This window comes from Lichtheimia ornata (genome assembly GCF_029851405.1).
Source record: "Lichtheimia ornata isolate CBS 291.66 chromosome Unknown scaffold00002, whole genome shotgun sequence".
NCBI lineage: Eukaryota > Fungi > Mucoromycota > Mucoromycetes > Mucorales > Lichtheimiaceae > Lichtheimia > Lichtheimia ornata.
Window position 1 is genome coordinate 886,445 of NW_026695322.1, and position 23,349 is coordinate 909,793.

The window sequence follows — 23,349 nt, forward strand, 5'->3', positions numbered from 1 at the left end:
CTGCTCTAATGCTGCTGGCCATTGGATCTGCAAGAGATCACACGCGTTCTTGTGAAACCGATATCCCCGCATGTTTACGAATGTGATGATTGAGATACTGGCTCTGTTTGTTGTGTGTACATGTCCCATTCCAATTAGCATGGTCTCTTGATTATTGTTGGGCCAACAACAACAGTGACGCACTTGCTCTCATCCTTTTTGAGTAATCAAGGGAAAAACATGTCATGTGTCAAGACTTGCCAAACAAAACGCCCAACCAAGTATACTGTTGATCGTGCATCTCTCTCCCTCTCCCACGTGTAATCATGAAAACAAGGACATCAAAAACATTTCAGGACCCATTTACGCCATCATGCAGCTGATTGAAATCATCGTCAGGTATACCTTTATTACATTTCTACAATCGTAGGTGCATCCTCGTCATCGTCTTCTTCACTATCACTCTCAGGTATTTCCCAATTGAACCTCCTTGAAAGAAACTGCTTGAGGTTGTCGAATTTCTCCATTAGGTCTTGGTTGGTAGCAGGTATGTGCTCCTTGAGGTTCTAGTGGGAAAGGTTGTTTATTAAAAGGTGTTAAAGATGGATGAATACAGCTTACCTTGAGCATCACCGACACAAAGTTGTTTTCTGACAAGATGTCTCTGAAAAAGTCCTCTGGGCATTCATCCAATTGTACTTGAAGAACATCTAGAATGGTACATGTTAGATCATGTCGCTTCCTTTACACATGTACAACTCACCAATAAAATCGACAAAGATATCGGGTCGCTTTTCAACGAGGTCTTGGCAAGAGCAAAAGAGGTGTACGAATTGCTTCCATTGATTGAAACCAGAAAAGTTTTGAGCCATCAATAAACACACAAAGGCAAGCTGCATTTCTCCAAGCATGCTGTGATGATCTAGCAAACCCCTTGTTACCCAAAAGCGTACTCACAAATCGCTGTTCCTTACCATCATGGTACACGCGTTGGAGCAAGTCGTTGGCCAGCCATGACTTGTCAAGACTCCATCGTGTTACCTCCTGACCCGAAGCACCTTTTGGGAAGGATTGCCGTAAATCAAATGCTGTGAATTCCATGCCTTCTTCTTTTTCAATCGTTCTTCCCATCCGCTTGTCCTTGACTTGCATGACATTTTGATCTGATTGAGCACTTGGTAAATGGGAGACCTTGCCATTGTTGGGGAGAATGCGTCGAACCAATCCCGGTGTAACGTATCCCGTTAATTTCTGCCATCGTTGGTAATAGGTGGGTGGATCCAATGGATAAGGTCCCATGTTGCGATCAAAATCTCGTATGTCTGCCAATGCTTGTCAATACATCATCATACGTACACAATCCCCTTCAATACATACTCATCTTGTATCGTTCTACTTGATCAGGATCCATTTCTGTTTCATCGCGAAGATCCTCGGTTTGCGGGTTCCATTCACGTACGAGCACCTATCTGACACGTTAATGCATTGACAACTAAAAGCTTTATGCAATGTATGCATACCTCCTTGGATTCAAAGTAACGAAAGAAACCAGTTCGCATGCCTTGAATACCTTCCCGGCTAATGACTCTACTCACAAAGCAAGTGTTATCAAGAGTCGATTGCAAAGAGTCGATTGCGCCTTACGAGAAATAAACGAAATGGAGACCTGGTGGGATCATTTTGACGCCTTTGAAAAGAGGACCGACTGTCCATGCATTGTAGTCGATGCCAAATTCGAGATTGGGTGGCGCTTCCAAGAAGAGTAGACATGCACCATGCTCAAAGAGTGCATTCGCTGTTTCCTGATCCATTCGGTTGTTGGTTGGGTGTAAAGCGGGAAGGAAAGCAAGACCAACGAAAAATTGTACGAGCGCGTCCTATGATTCTCTGCTCCCAATATGAGGATACTCAAAGATTGTTGTATGTAGACAATACAATATCGCCATTCTAGCATACACAACTATCAATAAAATGGTGGCCTTTGCAGCGTAACCACGTGACATGCATGTATGCTACTTTTCTCGAGTAGGCAGTGAGGGTGGACTGGTTGCTATGGCTGTTGCCAGGTTGAAAGGCCGCCTCGTTTCTCTTTTAGTAACACAAGATTTATGCAACAACTGTAGTTTTGATGTTTCCAAACGTATCCATTAGGTCATTGGTCACTCAACGGGTATCAATCAGCACACAAATAGTAGTAGGTGATGCACATGCACATAGTTTTCTTTTTTCTTCTTCTTCAGTCTAAGATCAAGGATATGCGAACTAGTGGTGGTGGAGTATATATATAAAGAGAAATGTACAAATGAAGAGCGAGTGGTGGTATCGGTATATATAGGGAATAATAGTGTAGTGGTATTATCATCATCATCAGGCGCCTACGGTTTTTGTCGAGGACAACACGCCACCCACCCATCCAGTGGCCAGCTTATAAACCTTTGTCGATCCGTTGACGCATGAATATCGCAAAGCGACGACACGTTGTTGCTGTTGTTGTTGTTTAGTAGGCTGGATAGCAAAGGCTTCGATAGCAAACATGGCAGTCCCATCCTCGGATGAAGTCATTGGCTGTGTGGACGAAGAGGAGGATGGTTCAGCAGCATGAGCAGCTGCCGTATCGTAATGTTGTTGGCCACTTGCGACACTTGCTGGTGTAGCTGATGAGTTGATTTGAATTGAATTGGACCATATCCTTGCTTGTTGTTGATTATGATTGTGGAAATGATTTGACAGTAGTGGTAATGAGAGTCGCTTGAGTTTGCTGGCCCAGCTATTATCACTCAATACGCTACTTGTATGTTCACTTGTCCCACCGGATGTCATTTGTGATGAAGCTCGTCTTGCTTGCTGATGATGCTGATGATGGTGTTTTTCTTTGAGCTGACCAGGATCTTCTCGATAATTACGCAATGTAAGTACACACAAGAGCCGTGTTCGAGATTCGTGCCGATAGGTGATGCCCAACAATTCACAAGCAGAACGCACCAACAAGATCATTTCATATTCATCCTGATGAGGAGTGCTATGATGGGGTGGTGATGGTAACGGTATCGAGGGAGTAGGCATATCATTGGATGCATCGGATGAAACTGCTGTCGTTGATGATACGGCACGTACATTGCATTCAATGGTGTAATAATTGACCTGATCTTTGGCAGCCTTTTTGTAAAAATGTGAGAAATGAAGGGCTGATGTGGATCGGCGGATTGTTTGTTTGGCGGTGGTGGATAATCCAGTGGCGGTGGTGATGCTGCTGTTGCTATTGCCACGTTTAAACTTTTGGAGAAAATGTTGAACAAGGGGTGGTTTCATGCTGGCATTGGCAACAGGGCGTAAGCGTACTTGGTTGATGATGACCCGAATCTCCTTGTATAAATCAGCACGCATCAACTCCTTTGTACGTAAACTTTCTTCGAGGCTTGGCGAATGTTGCATGGCGCCAGTGAAATAAATGGATGCGTTGATAGGGTGATACATGACCGTTTTGCGTATCGTAGGCAACATGCCACTGCGCCCACGTTCTTCCATATCACGTAAATATTGACGTCGTAATCGTTCACGATCCACCCGCACTCGTGTTGTATCTTCCACAGCAGCATCGATTTGTTCAAAAGGGGATGGGAGTGCACCATGGTTGCTGAGCCACGCATCATCATCGAGGACTTGTCGTACACCCAATCGACGACGCCGGTCCAATGTAAGACATTTGCGGATGGTACGTTGCAAATCGTCACTCAGGTGATCAGGCATCGGGTAGTTGGCACCCACCACATCCTTTTTTAGTTCGCCCACAGCTAAATTATACAAATGTGTAAACAATGGAACACGTGAACACTGTATTATTAACTTACTACGTGCATGTCCAAACGTCTCACTGCCCACCGTCATGCGATACAATAGAATCCCCAGGCACCAGCAATCCACTTCAGGTCCCACATACTTTTGACCCGTAATAATCTCTGGACTGTAATAAAGCATGGAGCCTATACGACATCCAAAGTCAATAAAGGATGATTTCATATCAACAGCAACAATAAGAACATACCACAGATCGTCTTTAGTCGCTGCAACCCAAACCGATTTCCCAAACCAAAATCAGCCAATCGTACTTGACCATCCGGCATCAACAAAACATTGGGTGCCTAAAAAGATCATCATCCCTTCTTTTTAGCCATCCATCATCACCCTACAGCCTTCGTATTTAATCCTACCTTGAGATCTCGATGCACGACGTATTGACTATGGCAATAATCCACGGCGGCAACGATTTGACGAAAAATGTGGCGTGCTTCATCTTCCTTTAATGCGCCTCGATTATTTGATTGTTGTTGAAGATATTCATCCAAATTGACGCCTCGTACGTATTCCATGACCAGGAATAATGAATCAGCTGTTTCGAATGTTTCATACAAGTGTACAACGTTGGGATGATCAAGGGACTCCATGAGTGTAATTTCACGCACCAATCGAGATAGAATTCGGTACCCATGCAATCGCTTATCAATGATCTGTCAATCCAATGAATGAGTAAATGAATGAATAAATCTCGGAATGTGCAAATTGGGTATTACCTTTACAGCATATTTGTCCCCTGTTTGATAATGCTGAGCAAGCATCACTTTGCTAAATTTGCCATGTCCCAACTGTTCTAGAAACACATATTCGCCAATCCCATCCAATGCATAATCTGGGTTAGGTGCCAATGGTGCTGCTGCTGGTTGTTGTGATGAGGATGATGGTTGTTGCTGCTGGTTGTTGTTGTTGTTGGTAACAGGAACAGGAGAAGCAGCAGGAGGAGCAGCACCTGGTTGTCTATGTTGTTTTTGCCCTGAGGATAATGATAAAGGATGTCGTTGTTTGGTTGCAGAGTCAACGTTGGTATCGATACTGGTCCGTGCGGATACTAGAACGGCGGCAGCTGAACCACTCGTGGTGTGCATGTCGTCAGTCTTGGTAGAGGATCGCCGCCATTTACTTCGGAATTGATCAGCAACGTGTCGAAGTGGCATTGGAGGCAATGGTGGCGTAATGGGTGGGTTGAAAGAGAATCAACAAAGAGTTCAGGAGGTGGTGGAGTTGGTGGCGAAAATGAAAAAGAGATACCAGCAGTAAACGAGGGCGGCGGTAAATGGGAGGAAAGGCAAAGATAATGTGAGAGAGCGTGATGTATGTATGCGAGGATGCGTATGCGTGCGTTATGTATGTATGTATATATATATATGTAAATGTATATGCGTTGTGCGTGTGTGTGAACAAGATGTGCGTTCAATGGTGAAAAGGGAATAAAGAAAAAGAGAAACAAATGTTGTGCATCCACCTATAAAAGGAACAACCATCGTACCTGCCATACCTAGTAAAAAGCATTATCTTGTTTTGCCACTCTCATCATCCACCCACCCACACCCACACATAAACAGCTAATTGCTTTCAATGTTGAAAAACGTCGGGATTGGGTCACTTGTTTATTGGTGTTTTCAAAATACAAGCAACTTGATTATTTAGGGTAAGAGTGAATAGCACGTGGATCATGCAAGCACAGGCTTGTTTGATGCGAGATGTTACTTTTTTACAAAAAAGAGCACGAGGGCAATAATACGGAGCCATGGAGAGGTTTTAAGAGAGAGTATAAGTATAGAAATGAGCCATGATGATAATGATGATAAGGAGATAGAATATTGGGGGGAGGGGGTAAGTAAGAAAATGAATAAAGACCGTGATGATGATGATGATGCGTGGTGCCTAGACGCATGCGTCTGCAAGCAAGTACAGCAAAAAACGTTGTTGTCGTGATCAAAGAGAGAGAGTGTGGATGACCTTTTTTATATAGGATTGTTCTCCTTTTCTTGTTCTCCTTGCTGTCGATCATATTACTGCTGCACATATCAAAAGAAGTCGACATCCTCTTCTCCGCCTACAAAGAAACCTGCAAAACCATTCTTGGCAAATTTGTTCTCGAGATAGCCTTCATTTTCATTCTCCTCTTCACGACGACGATCCATCTTTTTGCCTGTCAATGCACCGAGTCCCTTTAAATAATCAACAAGACGACGTTGACTGCCAGCTTTAGCCAAATCAAGCGGAGTCCCCACTTTACGAGGCACATAGGCATTCACATCGCATCCACACCGTTCCACCAAGAGGGTCACCACCTCCAATCGACCATGACGTGCAGCCCAATGCAACGGCAATTCGCCTCGATGATCAGGCTGATTCACTGGAATCTGACACGACCGAGCTAGAAACGACACAAGGTCTGTATGACCCGACGCGCATGCATAATGCAATACCGTTGCACCTGTCCCCATGTGTGAATGCATATTTTTACCATGACAACAACATGATGTTACCTTGACTATCTTCTTCCAAGTTGAGAGCACCTTGAGTGACATTGACGATATACTCGACCACAGCAGCATGGCAATGTTCGGCTGCAACATGAAGGGCCGTCTTGTTTTTGATACCAGCACCACGCGCAGCTACTAGATCACCACCTGCTTGCACCAGCTTTTGTAATCCGGTCAACCAGCCCACTTCAGCAGCCAAATAACAAGGCGTGACCTTGTCATCTTCAATTTGACTCAACGTCATCACATTGGGATTAGCACCTTGTTGTAACAGCAAATCTAACGATCCAGGTGCCTTGGTCACAATCAATGCATGAATCATCCCATATCCATATTTGACAGCATTTGCAGATCCCGATTGCTTGGATGTATTAGGCGATCCCCCTCTCCGTAAAAAGTTGCTATAGTAGTACATGTACATGCATACATGAGTAAAAAAAGTGTTACATACATTGCTTACATACCTGATGATCTTTTCCACGGTTGCATCGCTTCCTTTACTCTTGGCAATGGTATCCCATAATCCATCAGAGCCACCAAATATCAATGGATCGACACGCCGTTGTTGGATAAGGGAGGCACCTGTATACCCATTTGTGGCAGTGCTAGAGCGTACAGGTGTCATGGGTACTGAATGCACTGTATTTGGAGACATGGTGGTTGTGGTATTGGTAGTGGTGGATGGGGTTGGTAGGTTTACAGGTTGTTGTTGTTGTTGCCATGATTGTTTTTTACGTGCTTTGTCTCCTCCTGCGGATGATGATGATGACGATGAAGACGCTGACGATGCTGAGGATGGTACCGATGATACCGTTGACACTGTTGATTTTGTACCTTGGCTGGCAATAGTATTAGCACCTTCAGTACTTGATGATTGTGTGCTATGTACGCTGGCTGCCGTTGAGTTTTGGCGTACTCGATAAACTACTGCAGGCTGATATGGTGGAACATCCCCAAATGTACGTTGTGGAGCATCCCCAAATGCACGTTGTGGATGATCTACGCAAGATGGAAGGGTTGCTGGTCCTGGGATCGGGCTCTTTGCCATACGTGCTAGCTCAGCTGCATCATAAGGTGGAGGGCAAAATAGAGTGATGCTTGCTGTTTTATTATTATTGTTGTTGGTAGTGGTAGTGGTGGTGGCTGTTGTTGAAGACGATGGATCTTGTGGTTCTTCTGGAATGGGTTGTGGGCTTGTAGGTGTTAATGGAAATGCCCCAACACCAGCGGTAGAGGTTGCATGTGAAGGTTGTTGTTGTTGTTGTTGTTGTTCAGATGATGTTCGAGAGTCGATGGATAAACTCCTTCGAGGTCGTTGCTCTTCTTGTTGTTGTCTATGATGCTCGTACTTGCGTTTAAAAAATTGCATCTCTCTCACAGCCTTTTCATATCGACGTTGATGCTCCTGAGATGCATGTCGTAATTCATCATTTTCGTGTTCCAAAAGCTCGGATCGTTGTTGTAACATGGATACAAGTCGCTCATGATCAGTGAGTAGCCGTTTAATTTCAACTCGCATTGCATGTCGTAGCTCTGTTTGTTCTACTTGCTGCAGCAAGTCATTGATCATCTCCTTTGGGCTGCGAAAAAGCCTTTCTTCTTTTTCAGGCGGAAGCATGCTCTCATGTCGTTTGGTCATGTTTGTTGCAACATTGATGCTTTCCAGTGAGGATGATTCAGATACCGATGATGGGGTCATTGAATGATGTTATCGATCCCTTTTGGTGATGTAAAAAAGAGAGGTGAATAAAAGAGAGACAAAAGGTGCTGTTGCTCTGGGGCATGGGTGTTGATTCTTTATATACACACCCATATCATGTCCACACACACACACACACACTTCCCTAGATAAGGGTTGAGCAGATGGTGCTGCACTTTCAGGTACAAGAATAAACGTACTACATTCCCTGCCCTTCTTCTCTCCATCATACACTCACACACACGTTTGCTTACTCCTTTTGCACCCGCCAAATGATTTCAAGGGTCCTCGCTTTATCATCTTTTTATCAAAGCTCTTGCGTAAATTTTTGGGAGGATCGGCAGATTTACCATAAAACTGTCAGCCTAGAAGCATCAAAACGACACGACCAGTGATGAATGAAGTTGCTCTATGTCTTTGGTGCTATCAAAGTAAAAAGTTGAAAATGCACATGTGTACACTGCGACTCGTGCCATTGATGACATCGCGTGCGCAACGTATTATATGTGGGTTTTTAGCATGCCACTATTTGTCTAGTTGGCATTATCCATGCTCATTCATCTCTTGACGTTTTCCTTTTTAACCCCGATTTCCTTGCTCTTTGTTCCTTTGTGTGCTCTCCTATTCCATTTTCTCTCATTAGCCTCTGGATGATTTGTGGTGGGGGTATTCATTGTACACACCTTTGTCTCTATGCTTATGGTCATCATCCCCTTGGAGAAGCTATACACCCTCCCCTCTTTGTACAGTGAAGGCTCAGCCCAATTGTTTCATCCAACATCCTCCTCCCCCTCTTTGGCGCATATAAAACGAGTAACAATGAGCTACCATGGAACAGTATACAGTGGTGAGAAATGGGGACTGTAATGCTCCTTCTTGCTCGCCAATCCCCCTTCGCAATAATTATCCTCCCTTGTAGGTAATCATTGTGTATCCATTTTAGGGTTACCATGCAAATGGGCATCCACAACAAGAACAAAAATGAAAACTTTTGCCTCCTGGAGAGAGTGACCACCATCCCTGTTAGATACAGACGTGTCTTATGATGGTTCACATAGGACCACAAAGTAACTCCTCATGCTCAATACCCCATCCAAACGCAGTGCCAACAAGTCGGATGGAAGAAAAAGAGCGCAGGAGGCATCCTTTTGATGATGTTTCTCAAGTAGTAAATGAGACAACAACATGGGTGTTCAACAACACACGATGCATAAATATACATCACTTTTTCCAACGATAGTCATATTGATGACGTCCGAACGTATATGTCATATAGCAATATGCGAGCTTTTCTTTTTTAGCCTTGCATGAAAAAGGAAGAATATGGTTTCTCCAGAATGTTTCCTTACGTGATTGACACATTTATGCATTAGGTTACACACATTCATGCACCGTCAACATACTCCTTTCTTTTATTCAACGCCTTCTCCTCCTATTGCACCAGCAGCAGCATAGCAGTAGCATGATGGTGGTGCCCTTTATCATCGCCTTAATAGGGACATGTATATAAAAAAGTAGCCTCCACCAGGAGCGATAAAGGGAAATAGATGAAAAAAAGGATCATACATGATAACATCACATTCGCTCCTGCTCTTGCTCTCTCCTTTTGCTTTTAGTGCCATGATTGCCAGTGATGTCTGCCACCGAGCAACAAAAAAATGTCCGCATTGGACAAGACAACATTGTCGCGGATAAACATGTTCAAAAGCGAGGACCAAAAATGCTTGTTCAACAACACAAGGCATACACAAAGTATCTGGTTACCATTGAGCAACCTCTTTAAGAAGAACATCACAGCCATCATCACATTCATTCGTATGGTAAGCCTGCGAGGCTGAAAACCTACATCCCCTGAGACACCTTGCATCCAAACAACATGCACCTACATTTGGAAGCAGTTGCTATGGTAAACAAGGCCTCTTGCATAAATGCATTCATTTTTCAGTCCATGCATTTTATTGCCGCTTATAAACGTAGCTTGGCTGTACATAGCATTCTATTGCAGCTGATTCGAGTAACATGAAACATTGTTCTTGCGGTGTTTGGATGGTGCCTGATATTTTGTTGTTAGCCCATTCTTCCAATCGGGCGTTTCTACAACTTTCCTTTCGATGTAGCAGCTATGAGCACATGATGCTGGTCACGTTGCCTTCCTTTCAGACATTACAAACGTATACAAACGTGTATCATCATGCATGGAATCCTTTGCAGAAATCCATCGACTATCATTTCGTTCGCAAGACGTGTTGCTGTCATCCTCGAGATTCTCATTTTGTTACTCTAAGTGATGCCATACGATAAAAAAGAAAGCCGTAAGCATAGCGCAAACGACCATTGCTACTTGTGCGGATCGAACACACGACTTTTGCTTTACGAGAGCAACACTCTGCCACTGAGTTAAAGTGGCCATGACAAGCCGTTTGGGAATAGAAACAAGGCCCCCGGGCCTTCCTCTTTTGTGTTGGTGTTGTAGTAGTAGTAGTAGTAGTGGTGTTACTACGCCAAAGAGTGAGCGTACAAGAATAAAAACAAGCATCATCATATACGTTGGTGAAAACGGCATCATTTTATGGGAGCTCAGTGTCTAGCAATTTTAGGTCAAAAGCAATCATTGTTGGTCGGGGATGCTACATGGACCCACACACTTGAGAGTTACATAAAACCATCATTGTTGGTATGAGAATGGATTATTACAAAATGAAAAGAAAGGACGTCAAGTGAGGGATTTATATAAGAAAGCAAATTAGTGGTTCAAGTGCATGGTGGTTGTGGTTGTGGGTGAAGGTAAATATGTATAAAGTTGATGAATGGGGATGAAGAAATGCATTAATGGGGTTGCTCGTTCGAAAGCTTGCTAAGGGATCGGGCATGCTGATGCATCGAAGCGTCTTGTCGTAATGAAGCATCCTTGATAGGGAGTGGTGGTGGTGGAATATCAACAGCAGAGTCTAATGGTTCGGTATAATTGACTGGAAAGATGCCCTTGAGCGTTTTCCCATCGGTTGTGGTAAGTTCGCCTAGCCACCATCCTTGATTGATTTCTTCAAGCACGGTGATAATGTCACCCGATGTAAACGATAAATCCTCAGGATGCTCCCCATTGAAATCATATAAAGCCTTACGACGGGTGTTTGCTAGAATGCTTGATACTTTGGCTATTCACAATATGAGCCTAACATCCTCATCCACACACACCATGAGATGATACTTACACATTTTCCTTTCACGCTCATCATGGCTCTCCATGGAAGCTGCTGCCGATTCTTCGCTACTTGGTTCATAAGAATGCTCGGATACACAAGGTCGTTTTGATTCATTTCCTTCAATGATGGATGGAGTATATGCAGAGCTGGCGATAGAAGATGGTTTGGGGTGTTGGGTAGCTGTAGTTGTAGTTGCAGTAGTGTTGTTGTTATGTTGGTCGGTATGAGATGGTGGTAAAAGAGAATTGGTTGGCATTGTTGGATTCGCACTTGTTGTGGATGATCGTTCATAAGCCGAATCAGTTGATATACGTTTGGTGTCTTGTATTGCTGGCATGGGTGGGGGTGGTGCTTGCAAGATGTCTTGATTTCCTCGTTCATCCTCTTCCTCATCATCATCCTCAGCACCATCAGGCCATCTTGATTGAACATCCTTCAACATCTCGACGGCTTTCATGTAACAATCAAGCTGAGCATCAAGAAAGTTCTTTAGAGCGACACGATGTTGTTCCTAATGCATCATCCTTCGATAAGCATCCTAAAGAGGTATCATAAAGCACACACACACTCATACCTTGTATTCATCCAATTGCACCATTTGACGTAGTAATTCGCTTTCGGTTTCCTCATATTTGATTCTAGATTGTTGTAACAATTGTTCTAGCTGTGGCTTCTCCTTTTTGGCCTTTTGCAAACGGCTGAGATTGGCAGCATAATCGAGTCGTCGCATTTCCAATTTCCTGCGAATCTCGAGATAATCCTTGTAGCATTCTCGGCTGTCTCGGAGCAATCGAAGGTAATTGTTGTTGAGCTGCTCTGTCAAAATATCCATGTGGCCAGAGATTTGAGTTTCGGCATGACCCAGGCTAATCAATGAAGTTGCTATGATACACACACGTGAGCATTCTCTCTCACAGTAGCAGTAGAATGAATGAATGAATGAATGGATTCTCCTTTTCATACCTAGCTTGGGAGAGTTTTCTGCAATCTCTTCACCATGACGTATCCACGAATCGCCGATCGCTTCCAATGGACGACATTTCAGACGTGGGTCTTGCACTGACGTTTTGCGTTTGGACAATTGCGCGTAGGAAAGCTTGACACTTTGGTACATGCGTTCGAACCCATCGTGCCATTGCTCTGTTTGGTCTTCGAGTTGTTGAATGTCCTCGGTTTGCAAAGTAGGTTTGGCAGCACCCAACCGCTCACCAGTCCACTAGATGAGAAACCCCCCCATTGAGTCAATGTTAAAGTCTATAAACCTTTTGTGTGTGTGTTGTGTATGTTTGTTGTTTCCTACCTGTTTAAAACGGCCCAAATTTTTGAGCATAAGGTGTATGTATGTGCAGTATGTGTGTTAAAGAGGAAAGGGATCTGCAAACGGAAAGAAGCCGACTGTATATCGGAGAACAAGGATCGGCTTTTTTTTTTGTAATGTGCTGTGTGTGTGTGTGTGCGCACTTGAAAGATCAACGTGGACGATTGCTTTTTGGCTGGAACAATCAACCCATTATCCATGCAATCATTCATTTTAGCGAGTTAATTAGGAAAAGCCCTTTGGTCATTATCATCATCATCCTTATCGCCCCATTGCTTGCTACTGCTTCATCACATCACACGCATGAATAAGCCATGTGAGATATAATGTTATTGAGTACAATATGGATATCAATTCTCATGTGCATTGAATCTTGTGGTCATGAAAAAAGGGCGCTGATGTTGCATCATTGGTTCTAGCTACTAGCTGATTGCGGCCAATTGAGAAACACGTGTTGGATAATCCTCAAATAGAAGCAGCAGCTGGAGGAATTCCCGAGCTGCAGGCACATACGTATTGATTTATGCCATGTTGATTGTGTCCTTCTTGGCAATATCCATACACTTGTTTTTCTTTATATAAGCCCTCTCTTATTATTAGATCATGGCACGAGCCAATTCCTCTTGCTCAACTTTGATGTCATCCTCTTCCTTTTGAGTTGTCGGTTAAATGTACGGAGCAGCCTCATCATCAAGTTTATAATGTTCCTCAACGAGTAGCAGATGCATAAAGCATTCGTTGCTCTTCATCTTCTTTAAAGACCCGTTGCTATAGTAACAGATGATGGTTGCTATGATGTTGCTACTGCTGTTGTTGCGGATGTTTCCTTCCGAAGAAGCAAAGATGATCATTACTGACAAATGGATGAATGAATAAGAGTCAAGGGGTATACAATATGGAAAATGGTATTTATGCAAAAGAAGACGAAGCCTTTGTTGACCAAAGAAGAAGATGATGAAACGCGAAAGAAGGTTGACTTGGGCGTTGTTGTCGTCGATGCCCGGTTGTCGGGGTTTGGTATGAGAGGTGGTGCAGCTACAAGGCGACGAGCGGCCGTATTACTTGCTCTTTCTGCCTATACGCACTAGAACGCTCACAATGGCTCCCTCAACGCTCTTCCGTTCGGAAGAGATGTCACTTATACAACTGTATATTCCTGTTGAGGTCGCCCAACCCTGCGTCGCAGAATTGGGTGAAATCGGCAAGGTGCAGTTTAGAGATGTAAGTTTTCCCTTCCATGACACACACGCACACACTACAACAGATGTCTCCTTGCTTATTCAACTTTTTAACACGACGTCTTTATTGAAATGTATAGTTGAATCCCGAAGTCAATGCCTTTCAACGATCGTTTGTGTCTGAAATTAGACGCCTGGACGAAATGGAGCGCCTTTGTCGTATGTAGTCTATCGGGTTGGATTGTAAGGCTGAAACGCGGAAACACCTCCTTGCTGACGCTTCACACTTTACAGGATTCTTCAACACACAAATCGAAAAGGCGGATATACCCATGCGCCCTTTGACAGCTGCTGCTTACAGTTCACGTGCACGTTCTGCTCAAGAAGTCGATGATTTGGAGGAGAAGCTCAAGGAGCATGAGAGTCGTATCCTGCAAATGAATGGTTCCTATGAAACACTTCAACGCCGCTATCTTCAGTTGACTGAGCTGTGTCATGTCTTGCGTGAATCTGGTGGTTTCTTTGAACAGGTAGGCTCTCTATCGATCCTTCAACATACATGAGCCCATCCATTTACTGATAGCCTTATTCAATTTTTGACTATTAGGCCGAGTCGAGACAAGATACGATTCGTAACTCTATGGATGAAGGTGATGCATCAACCCCGCTCTTGGAACATGATGTCGAACAACAAACACACCAAGATGATATGAATCGTCTCAACCTCGGCTATGTCACCGGTGTCATTTCACGTCAACGTATGCAAACATTTGAACGTGTCTTGTGGCGTTCGTTGCGTGGCAACCTTTACATGAATTCCGCCGAGATTGATGAACCTATTGTGGACCCTGATTCCGATGAAGTGGTGGAAAAGAACGTCTTTGCCATCTTTGCTCATGGTCGTGAAATCATCAACAAGATTCGCAAGATCTCTCAAAGCTTGGGTGCTACCTTGTACAGCGTGGATGATTCAGCTGATAAGCGTCGTGATGCTTTGCTTGATGTGACATCGCGTATCGAGGACTTGAACAATGTACGTGGTATTGATCTTGTTGCCATAGACGAAGACGACGACCCTCCTCACACACACATACTCTATTTAGGTCTTGTCCAATACCAGCCAAACGCGTCGCACCGAGTTGCTCAAGATTGCGGAGAACTTGACTTCATGGACAACGGTTGTTCGCAAGGAAAAAGCCATATACCACACCATGAACCTTTTCAACTATGATGTCAATCGCAAATGCTTGATTGCAGAAGGCTGGTGTCCAAAGAATGATATTCCTATCATCCAACACGCTCTCAAGAACGCTACGGTGGGTGTCTTTTTTTTGCATGAATCATTCAACAGGGGTCGACTCATTATTGTACGTAATAGGAATCATCTGGCACCAACTTGCCTTCTATCCTCACAGAATTGGTCACCAAAAAGACCCCACCTACGTATCATCGTACAAACAAGTTCACGGAGGGCTTCCAAAATGTCATTGATGCCTATGGTATTGCACGCTATCGCGAAGTCAACCCTGGTCTTTTCACCATCATTTCCTTCCCTTTCTTGTTTGCCATCATGTTTGGTGATGTTGGTCATGGTTTCTTGATGTTTTTGTTTGCATTGTACATGGTAATCAACGAGAAGAAGCTTGCCAATGTCAAGGATGAGGTATGGATGTCTTTTTCAAAAAGCACAGTGACGTGTGTTAATCGTCGTATAGATCTTTAGCATGTTCTTTAGCGGTCGCTACATGGTGCTTCTTATGGGTCTCTTTTCTATCTACGTGGGCTTCATTTACAATGACATGTTTTCGCTTTCGTTGGATCTCTTCAAATCTGGCTTTGATTGGCCCACTGAATACAATTCCACTGATACTATTGACGCCACTCCCAATGGCGACGTGTATCCATTTGGCCTTGATCCGGTATGTATAATCAATATGGGTTTACGTGAATATACTCAATCAGAACCCAATAGTCATGGCACGGATCAGAGAACTTTTTGCTCTTCACCAACTCTTACAAGATGAAGCAAGCCATCATCATTGGTGTTATCCATGTTTGTATCGCTTTTTTTATTGCAATGCTTTTTACCCAATGCTAATCTATCTTGCCTTGTAGATGACCTTTGGTATCTGCTTGCAAGTCTACAACCACGTCAACTTTAAGAACAAGATGTTCATTTGGCTCGAATTTGTGCCCCAAATTTTGTTCATGTCTTCCATCTTTGGCTATCTCACATTCTGTATCTTGTACAAGTGGAGCGTTGACTGGTGGGCACTTGACGATGAAGGCAATCACATTCACAACCCCCCTCCCAACTTGCTCAACATGTTGATTTACATGTTCCTTTCACCTGGCAATGTCAATCCTGAGGACCAACTTTACCCTGGTCAGGTAAGTTTTGTCACAATAGAGTCATTGCGTATCTTGGCTAATCTCTTTTCCTCTCTATCAGGGTCCCATCCAAGCCGTTTTACTCTTGATTGCAGTCGTTTGTGTCCCATGGATGTGGTTTGCCAAGCCTTATTATCTCAAGGTCCAACACAATAAGCATCGCTATCACTCGGTTGCCGAAGATGAAAACGTTGCCTATGATGAAGAGCAAAACGGCCATGCTGGTGGCGGTTCAGCTGATGCTGACGATGATGAAGAAGAGGAAGAGGTATGGCGTGTAAGGTGGTGTATCATTGATTGGATGCTGATATCAAGGTCTTTTTTTTGTAGTTTGAATTTTCTGAAGTGATGATTCACCAAACTATTCATACCATTGAGTTTTGTCTCAACTGTATCTCCAACACTGCTTCATACCTCCGTCTTTGGGCCTTGTCCCTTGCTCACGCACGTAAGTGTTAATCATTTTTTGATTGTCGTTATGGCTCAATACTGATGATGATATTATAGAGCTGTCAAGCGTCTTGTGGGATATGACATTCAAGATCTGGTTCAGCTTTACCGGTCCAATTGCCGTGATTGGCATCTTTGTTGGCTTTGCCATGTGGTTTGTCCTTACTATTTTCATTTTGCTCGGCATGGAGGGTCTTTCAGCATTCTTGCACACCCTTCGTTTGCATTGGTAAGTCATTTTATAAAGGACTTTGAGAGTGTACAGTAAGCTAATCTATCTCTACTTATCAGGGTCGAATTTGATGGCAAATTCTATATGGCTGATGGTTACAAATTTGAGCCTTTCACATTCAGTACTGTGTTGGATGGCAAGAGCGAGTAAAGTAAAAATCAATCAATAAACAACGCCACACATGTGCTTTTTATCTGTACAATCATACATTTTTAATGTTTGGATCGACCTTTTTCTTTTATATAGCGTATGGAGTAAATGGTAATGAATGAATGCTATCTATATTTGAGCAAAACCAAAACGAGAGCATTTGCGCATGGGCGTTTCGAAAAGAGAACCAGTGGAGCGTAGGATTTGATGAGTGAAAGGATTGAAGGTGCCAGTATAGCTGTGAGTGGGTGTTGCATTGGTGAGAAATTCCAAAGCGCTGATACCAGCATCCTCGTCATTGTTGGTGTCTTCATTGTCTTGAATATCCTTGGTTGTATTTGGTTCACCGCCATCATCCTCATTATCATCATGCAGAGCACTGACACCGACAGGCATGTCCTCTTGATCCGTTGTTGTCCTTGATAATGAGCACACCTCATTTAATGCATCACCAAGTACGAATCCAATCAAGCCATCGAGATAGAAAGGTGAATTGTTGCCGTTAACCATACCCTCACCGTTGCCGACGACTGTAACATCATTCTGCTCAGGTAAAGTGGATGGTGTAGCAGGCCGTGATCCATTGCTGCTACTTTCACTCTTCATCTGTTCTTTTCGCTTTTTCTTTTCAATCTTGCGCTTAGCCGCTGCGGATGCTTGTTGCTGTTGCTGTTGTTGCTTTTGTGCTGCTGCAGCTGCCACGGCGACAGCTAATGGTGGACCAAAGTTGTCAGGTGTCAATGATCGTTCTGGTAAACCACCCGATTTCATCACTGGTGTCGAGGGTCCACTACCACCCGCCTTGGCCCAAGATGCTGTTGCTGGAAGTGCAGGTCTGTTGTCGTCATCTTGATCACCTCCCACACTTGCTGGTTTGGTTGTAACTGCAGTCGTGGATGATGATTCAGGTCGTGCCGATTTGTATGAGATGGTGGCGACCGATTCAAGCGTAGCTGGTTTACGTCCTCCACCACTTCCTCCTGCTGAAGATGACTCATTCATCATTGAAGAAGAACCATGTGCTCGGTGCTCAGCATCCGTTGACATTTGATCACGCATACGATGTTTGCTATGATATAGAAGTTCCATCAGCCATTGTTTTTCCTTTAACATCAAAGAGAAACACAACACCACTTACCCTGTAGCCAATTCCTCTTTTGAAATAGTATCAGCCTCCTCACCAGGTTCATGCAGATACAAGCAGGTTGGATTTGGACATGTCATATTTCGAAGATAATACGTGCAATACTTTGTGGTGCCATAAGATGCTCTATACATTTCGATCAATATCATCTCTCTCTTGTTCCTTCATTGTCATTTCTTACCGTAATATCCTTCCAGCCATGACACTACCATCCACACCATGAATGGCTTTGGCAGCATCCTCTTTTCGGTTGTATGTGACATAAACAGCAGCACTTGGTTGCATCGTGGTCGTACCGCTGGCATTGGAAGTGGGTGCTACAGGTCGTTTGTTGATGACTACTTTGGCGATCTTTCCAAACTGGCCGAAAAAGTCGCATGATCGTATAATCTATTCCCATCATCATGGTCACTTGCAATTCCATCATCTCAAATGTATCCAAATCCTCTTACCTCTTCCGTTGCTAGTTTGGGATGAAGGCCAATAACATATACAAGATTCTTTTGCACCACACGCATGTTGGCAAGATGGCGTCGATTGGCAGCCTCCATATCTTTTTGTTGTCGTTCCTTCTCCTTCTTTTCTCGTTTGATACGTGCAATCCTAAAAGCACACCACATCATGATTAGAGATAACGATACTCTCGATAGCCGCTTTCTATACTTACTCGTCAGCACTGATAGGCTCGAACTCTGCCATTTGTTCAGAATACTCTCGTCGACTAGAATAAAAGAGATTGTCAGCTGAGGGGTGTGTGTGTGTGCGTGTATAGTAGGCTGACTACTACTACTACTACTTGCCATGCAGGACATCGTCCATTCAAGTTTTCTCGAATATGGTGCCAACAAAAGCGACAGATCTATCGAAATCATTCAACGTTACTCTATGTTGGTGTGTTGATGCCTCTGTTTCGCCCATGCTTGTCAACTTTATATACCTGGTAACCGCATGTGCAAGGCCTAAAATTCCGATCGGCAATGTCAAGCTCCTCCATGCAGAGAGGGCACTCGTAGTCTTCTTCATCAGAGTCGAGCATGGTGTACAATAGGTATAAGTGATGGAGAGAGAGAGAATGAGAGAGGAAGAAAGGAAGAGAGAGAGAATGAGATAGAGAGCAAGGGAGTTTCACACAAAGTAGTGGAAAAAGGGGTCAAGCCAAAGGAAAAACTAGCCCACCCAGAAAACAAGTTACGTCTTGTCTCCGCTGGTATCATCGTTAGCCAAAAATTCATCCTTCATCGTACCTGAACTGTAGCAGATGTCAATAAATGTGCATGTTGCATATCAAAAGCATAGTTCTCTTACTCAAGAAATAACACGTGAATTTTCTATTACACTTGCTACCGCTTTTGCTGATTAATGTATCATCTTCATGAGCCATTGTATGAAAAGAGTGCATGATGGTATCCTTTCATATGACACGATCAATAATGATGCCATTTTCTTTCTCATTTTACTCTTCAACCACGCTAGCTCATTCGTTGATCAACGTCTAGTATTCCTGTCAATGATGGTATTGCATGGTGCTGTCGGGCTCGTTATCCAATTTCATAGCAAGAAGCCACAGCAATAGTGAGAAATGGTGGCGTGTGAAAAGGATGGTTTGCATGATTTTACATGTCACATGCTCAACTCTGACGTGTTACTTGGATGTGTTCTCAAGTTAAGGTTTCCAGACGATGCTCATATTGGCTACTTGTGCATATGCATTCAACATGCGTTAAGTGCATTCAAATGCCAATGCTTCAAGAAATATGGTCCTTGAGGTGAGAACTAATAGATATCCTCCTGTTGGATGATCCTTGTTGACTACTTGATTCGGTGCTCCCATAAGTTTTTACCATTATAGAAGGTGCATACGGCAATGGATACTGATTCATGATAGGGAGAATCCAAGCTCAACAATGTATAGGTGTGTGAGCCTTTTTATAGGGGGACGCCTTACTCAGGTTTGTCAAAGTGACTAAAATACCATGTTGAAAGGGCTTTCCAAGGATGATGGGTATGTATGATGCCATGTAGTTTTGTCTTTAGACATCTTTACGAGGTAGTAGACATTAAAGGTACTATGGTTGCTATGGCCAAGGAACAAGTAGATCAACCAACAGGATACCGAGGATCACATCAAAAGAAGGATATCAAACAAATCGAAGATAAAAGGCACTCGATCATCCATGTCACACACCAATTCACTTATGGCTCAGGCTTGCATGATAGTTTGGTTACCCCAGATCTTCAAATATAGTCTATCATGGTACCACATTGTTCCTGGAATACCCACGAGAGACAACATCATGTAGATTGACATTCAAATGATCTTTCCATTTATACATAGTAAATACGGCCTTTCTCAAATACGATCCCATTATGATATTGGTGTAGGGTTCAAGATGATTGGATGGCAAGGTAACCAAAGTTTCATTTTGGATTTGCGGAACATCAAGAAGAACAACAGTGCTCGTTGGGCTCTCTCTCTCCCCCAAGACCGGGACACTCCGAATTGCGGGCGATATCGCCGCTTGATGGGGAATGACGTTTGGGGTACATGTACAATGCTCGATCCATCATTTCAATATAAAGACCATTTAGCCTATCAGCTTCGAGACAATGCGGTGCCCATCCATCATTTTATTTATTCACCCAAAAACGGCACACGGCACATCACGTTGTAAAGTAGTCTATTGATGCAATATGCATTTGCGGGATTAAGTATGGAGAAGCCTTCATCCGGTGGGTTTCAACAAGCTCAAGTCGTTGAAAGCAAATGGTAACAACGGAGAAAACGGGATGATATCCATCGTATCCACAAAGGATAAATGAGAGAAGGAGAGAAAACAACATTGCCCTTGGTATACATACTAGATCATCAGATGGTAGATGATGATGGTGGGTATAGCTTCTTTATCACCATGCAGAATATAGCTGAGTGCGGTGATGATGATGATGATCTTTTATAAAGGGGGATTTGACAAGGTTTCTTTAATGGAACAATGGACTTCTTGTAAACAATGAATGGATGAATGTATGTGTATGTGTGAGTTGTGTTTGTATGTTTGGCAAAGACATTTCCCTCTATCACCACCGAGCCATTTACACGGTGCCAACTGCCAAATGCTGTGTAGGCGTGGTAGTTTTGTTGTGTCCGCCCCAAGCATTTTCCCGAGTTTGCCCGACCTATTTTTTTCCAAGGCTCGTAGTTAACAAACACACCTCTCTTCCTTACAACCACTCTCCCCCACACACATTCCACATTTACACCATGTTCCGATTGGTCGCTAGCAAGGCTCCCTTATCCAACGTATGAAAACCATGACACGCACACACATTGTACCCCTTGTCGATTACTCACTCAAGCCTTTTTTGTCATTGGCAGATTGCTGCTCGCAACGCTGCAGCCAAGACTGTACGCGCTCCCGTCGCCACCAGCTTGTTCCGTTTCTATAGCACTCCTGCTGGTATGTGTTTGCCATATTATTTATACAACACCCATATCTGATACACCTTGATAATAGACACTGAATATGACGTTGTCGTTATTGGTGGTGGTCCTGGTGGTTACCCTGCCGCTATTAAGGCTGCCCAACAAGGTCTCAAGGTATGACGTGAGAAAATTCAAGGATATGGGGAGGAGACTGATTTTTACGCGTATTCTAACACAACGTTTTGTAATAGGTTGCCTGTATCGAAAAGCGTGGTTCCCTTGGTGGTACTTGCTTGAACGTTGGCTGTATTCCTTCCAAGGCCATGTTGAACAACTCTCACATTTATCACGAAACCAAGCATGGTCTCAAGAGCCGTGGTATTGATGGTAAGTACATACACACACACACACGTTTTGGATCAGGAGAGAGAGAGAAACGAGGATGCTTATACACACCTTTTTAGTTGGTGATGTCAAGTTGAACCTTGCCAACATGCACAAGGCTCGTGTTAAGGCTGTCACTGGTTTGACCCGTGGTGTTGAATTCCTTTTCAAAAAGTACGGTGTTGACTATGTCAAGGGTACTGGCAAGTTCCGTAGCGCTACCGAGATCGAAGTTGCTGGTCTTGATGGCAGCGAATCCGTCTTGAAGACCAAGAACGCTATCATTGCCACTGGTTCCGAACCCACTCCCATCCCTGGTATTCCTTTCGATGAGAAGCGCATTGTCTCTTCCACTGGTGCTCTTGAGCTCCCTGAAGTCCCCAAGAAGATGGTTGTTATTGGTGCTGGTGTCATTGGTCTTGAATTAGGCTCTGTCTGGTCTCGCCTTGGTGCCGAGGTCACTGTTGTTGAATACTTGGATGCTATCGGTGCTGGTATGGATCCCGAGCTTGCCAAGACCTTCCAAAAGCTCCTTGCTAAGCAAGGTCTCAAGTTTAAGATGGGTACCAAGGTCAACAGCGCCGAAGTTGTTGGCGAAGGTGTCAAGGTTGAAGTTGAAGGTGCCAAGAATGGCAAGACTGAAACTGTAAGTAACATTGGATATCACTCTAAAAGTATCATTTTTATTCATTCATCCATTCATCTATATCATCCATAGCTTGAAGCTGATGTCTGCTTGGTCTCCATTGGCCGTCGCCCTTACACTGAAGGTCTTGGTCTTGAGAATGTCGGCATCGAGATGGATAACCGTGGCCGTGTTGTGATTGATTCCGAATTCAAGACCAACGTTCCTAACGTTCGTTGCATTGGTGATGTTACTTTTGGTCCCATGTTGGCTCACAAGGCTGAGGATGAAGGTTTTGCCGTCTCTGAAATGCTTGCCACTGGCCATGGTCACGTCAACTATGATGTTATTCCCTCTGTCATTTACACTCACCCTGAAGTCGCTTGGGTTGGTAAGAACGAAAAGGAGCTTAAGGATGCTGGCGTCAAGTACAGAGTTGGTACCTACCCCTTCGTTGCCAACTCCCGTGCTCGTACCAACGATGATACCGATGGTATGGTCAAGGTTCTTGTTGACGCTGAAACTGATCGCATGCTCGGTGTCCACATTATCGGTCCTAACGCCGGTGAAATGATTGCTGAGGGTGGTCTTGCTCTCGAATATGGTGCCTCTGGTGAAGATGTTGCCCGTACTTGCCACGCTCACCCCGTAAGTTTTAATGAAGGATGATGATTATGGATGATGACAATGATTGACATGGATTCTCTTTTATAGACTCTCAGCGAGGCCTTCAAGGAGGCTTGTATGCTTGCCAGCTCCGGCAACGCCATCAACTTCTAGACATCCTCATCCCCTCTATTTTACTCGATCAACACAATCATACTTCATCAACAA

General features: G+C 43.8%; 7 protein-coding genes and 1 non-coding gene across 8 annotated transcripts; 2 read left to right on the forward strand and 6 right to left on the reverse strand.

Annotated features, from left to right (window-relative positions):
* Positions 1-389: 389 nt before the first annotated feature.
* Positions 390-1,790, reverse strand: O0I10_000817 (uncharacterized protein; the record flags this gene model as incomplete). Its single annotated transcript, XM_058480921.1, has 7 exons — positions 390-545; positions 601-689; positions 743-901; positions 954-1,301; positions 1,357-1,444; positions 1,500-1,566; positions 1,624-1,790. The coding sequence occupies 7 exons, from the start codon at positions 1,788-1,790 to the stop codon at positions 390-392; spliced, it is 1,074 nt and encodes a 357-aa protein (XP_058348485.1).
* Positions 1,791-2,346: 556 nt separating this feature from the next.
* Positions 2,347-4,985, reverse strand: O0I10_000818 (uncharacterized protein; the record flags this gene model as incomplete). The annotated part of the gene is made up of 5 exons (XM_058480922.1): positions 2,347-3,770; positions 3,828-3,959; positions 4,022-4,118; positions 4,188-4,484; positions 4,548-4,985. 5 exons carry the CDS (start codon positions 4,983-4,985, stop codon positions 2,347-2,349), a joined length of 2,388 nt encoding a protein of 795 aa, XP_058348486.1.
* An 873-nt stretch (positions 4,986-5,858) lies between these two features.
* Positions 5,859-8,019, reverse strand: O0I10_000819 (uncharacterized protein; the record flags this gene model as incomplete). The annotated part of the gene is made up of 3 exons (XM_058480923.1): positions 5,859-6,271; positions 6,324-6,721; positions 6,785-8,019. The coding sequence occupies 3 exons, from the start codon at positions 8,017-8,019 to the stop codon at positions 5,859-5,861; spliced, it is 2,046 nt and encodes a 681-aa protein (XP_058348487.1).
* Positions 8,020-10,354: 2,335 nt separating this feature from the next.
* On the reverse strand, positions 10,355-10,426 carry O0I10_000820. Its single transcript has one exon. It is a non-coding gene; the product is annotated as a tRNA-Thr (tRNA).
* Positions 10,427-10,845: 419 nt separating this feature from the next.
* On the reverse strand, positions 10,846-12,552 carry O0I10_000821 (uncharacterized protein; the record flags this gene model as incomplete). Its single annotated transcript, XM_058480924.1, has 5 exons — positions 10,846-11,174; positions 11,232-11,733; positions 11,797-12,104; positions 12,186-12,438; positions 12,523-12,552. 5 exons carry the CDS (start codon positions 12,550-12,552, stop codon positions 10,846-10,848), a joined length of 1,422 nt encoding a protein of 473 aa, XP_058348488.1.
* A 1,086-nt stretch (positions 12,553-13,638) lies between these two features.
* Positions 13,639-16,941, forward strand: O0I10_000822 (uncharacterized protein; the record flags this gene model as incomplete). The annotated part of the gene is made up of 13 exons (XM_058480925.1): positions 13,639-13,761; positions 13,859-13,937; positions 14,013-14,248; positions 14,326-14,751; positions 14,822-15,034; positions 15,097-15,381; positions 15,434-15,637; positions 15,691-15,771; positions 15,834-16,109; positions 16,171-16,377; positions 16,440-16,557; positions 16,617-16,788; positions 16,851-16,941. The coding sequence occupies 13 exons, from the start codon at positions 13,639-13,641 to the stop codon at positions 16,939-16,941; spliced, it is 2,511 nt and encodes an 836-aa protein (XP_058348489.1).
* Positions 16,942-17,070: 129 nt separating this feature from the next.
* Positions 17,071-19,121, reverse strand: O0I10_000823 (uncharacterized protein; the record flags this gene model as incomplete). The annotated part of the gene is made up of 7 exons (XM_058480926.1): positions 17,071-18,010; positions 18,080-18,211; positions 18,267-18,475; positions 18,538-18,688; positions 18,753-18,806; positions 18,886-18,944; positions 19,023-19,121. 7 exons carry the CDS (start codon positions 19,119-19,121, stop codon positions 17,071-17,073), a joined length of 1,644 nt encoding a protein of 547 aa, XP_058348490.1.
* A 2,223-nt stretch (positions 19,122-21,344) lies between these two features.
* Positions 21,345-23,295, forward strand: O0I10_000824 (dihydrolipoyl dehydrogenase; the record flags this gene model as incomplete). Its single annotated transcript, XM_058480927.1, has 7 exons — positions 21,345-21,383; positions 21,459-21,540; positions 21,598-21,680; positions 21,758-21,893; positions 21,971-22,536; positions 22,609-23,163; positions 23,230-23,295. The coding sequence occupies 7 exons, from the start codon at positions 21,345-21,347 to the stop codon at positions 23,293-23,295; spliced, it is 1,527 nt and encodes a 508-aa protein (XP_058348491.1).
* Between the last annotated feature and the right edge of the window lie 54 nt (positions 23,296-23,349).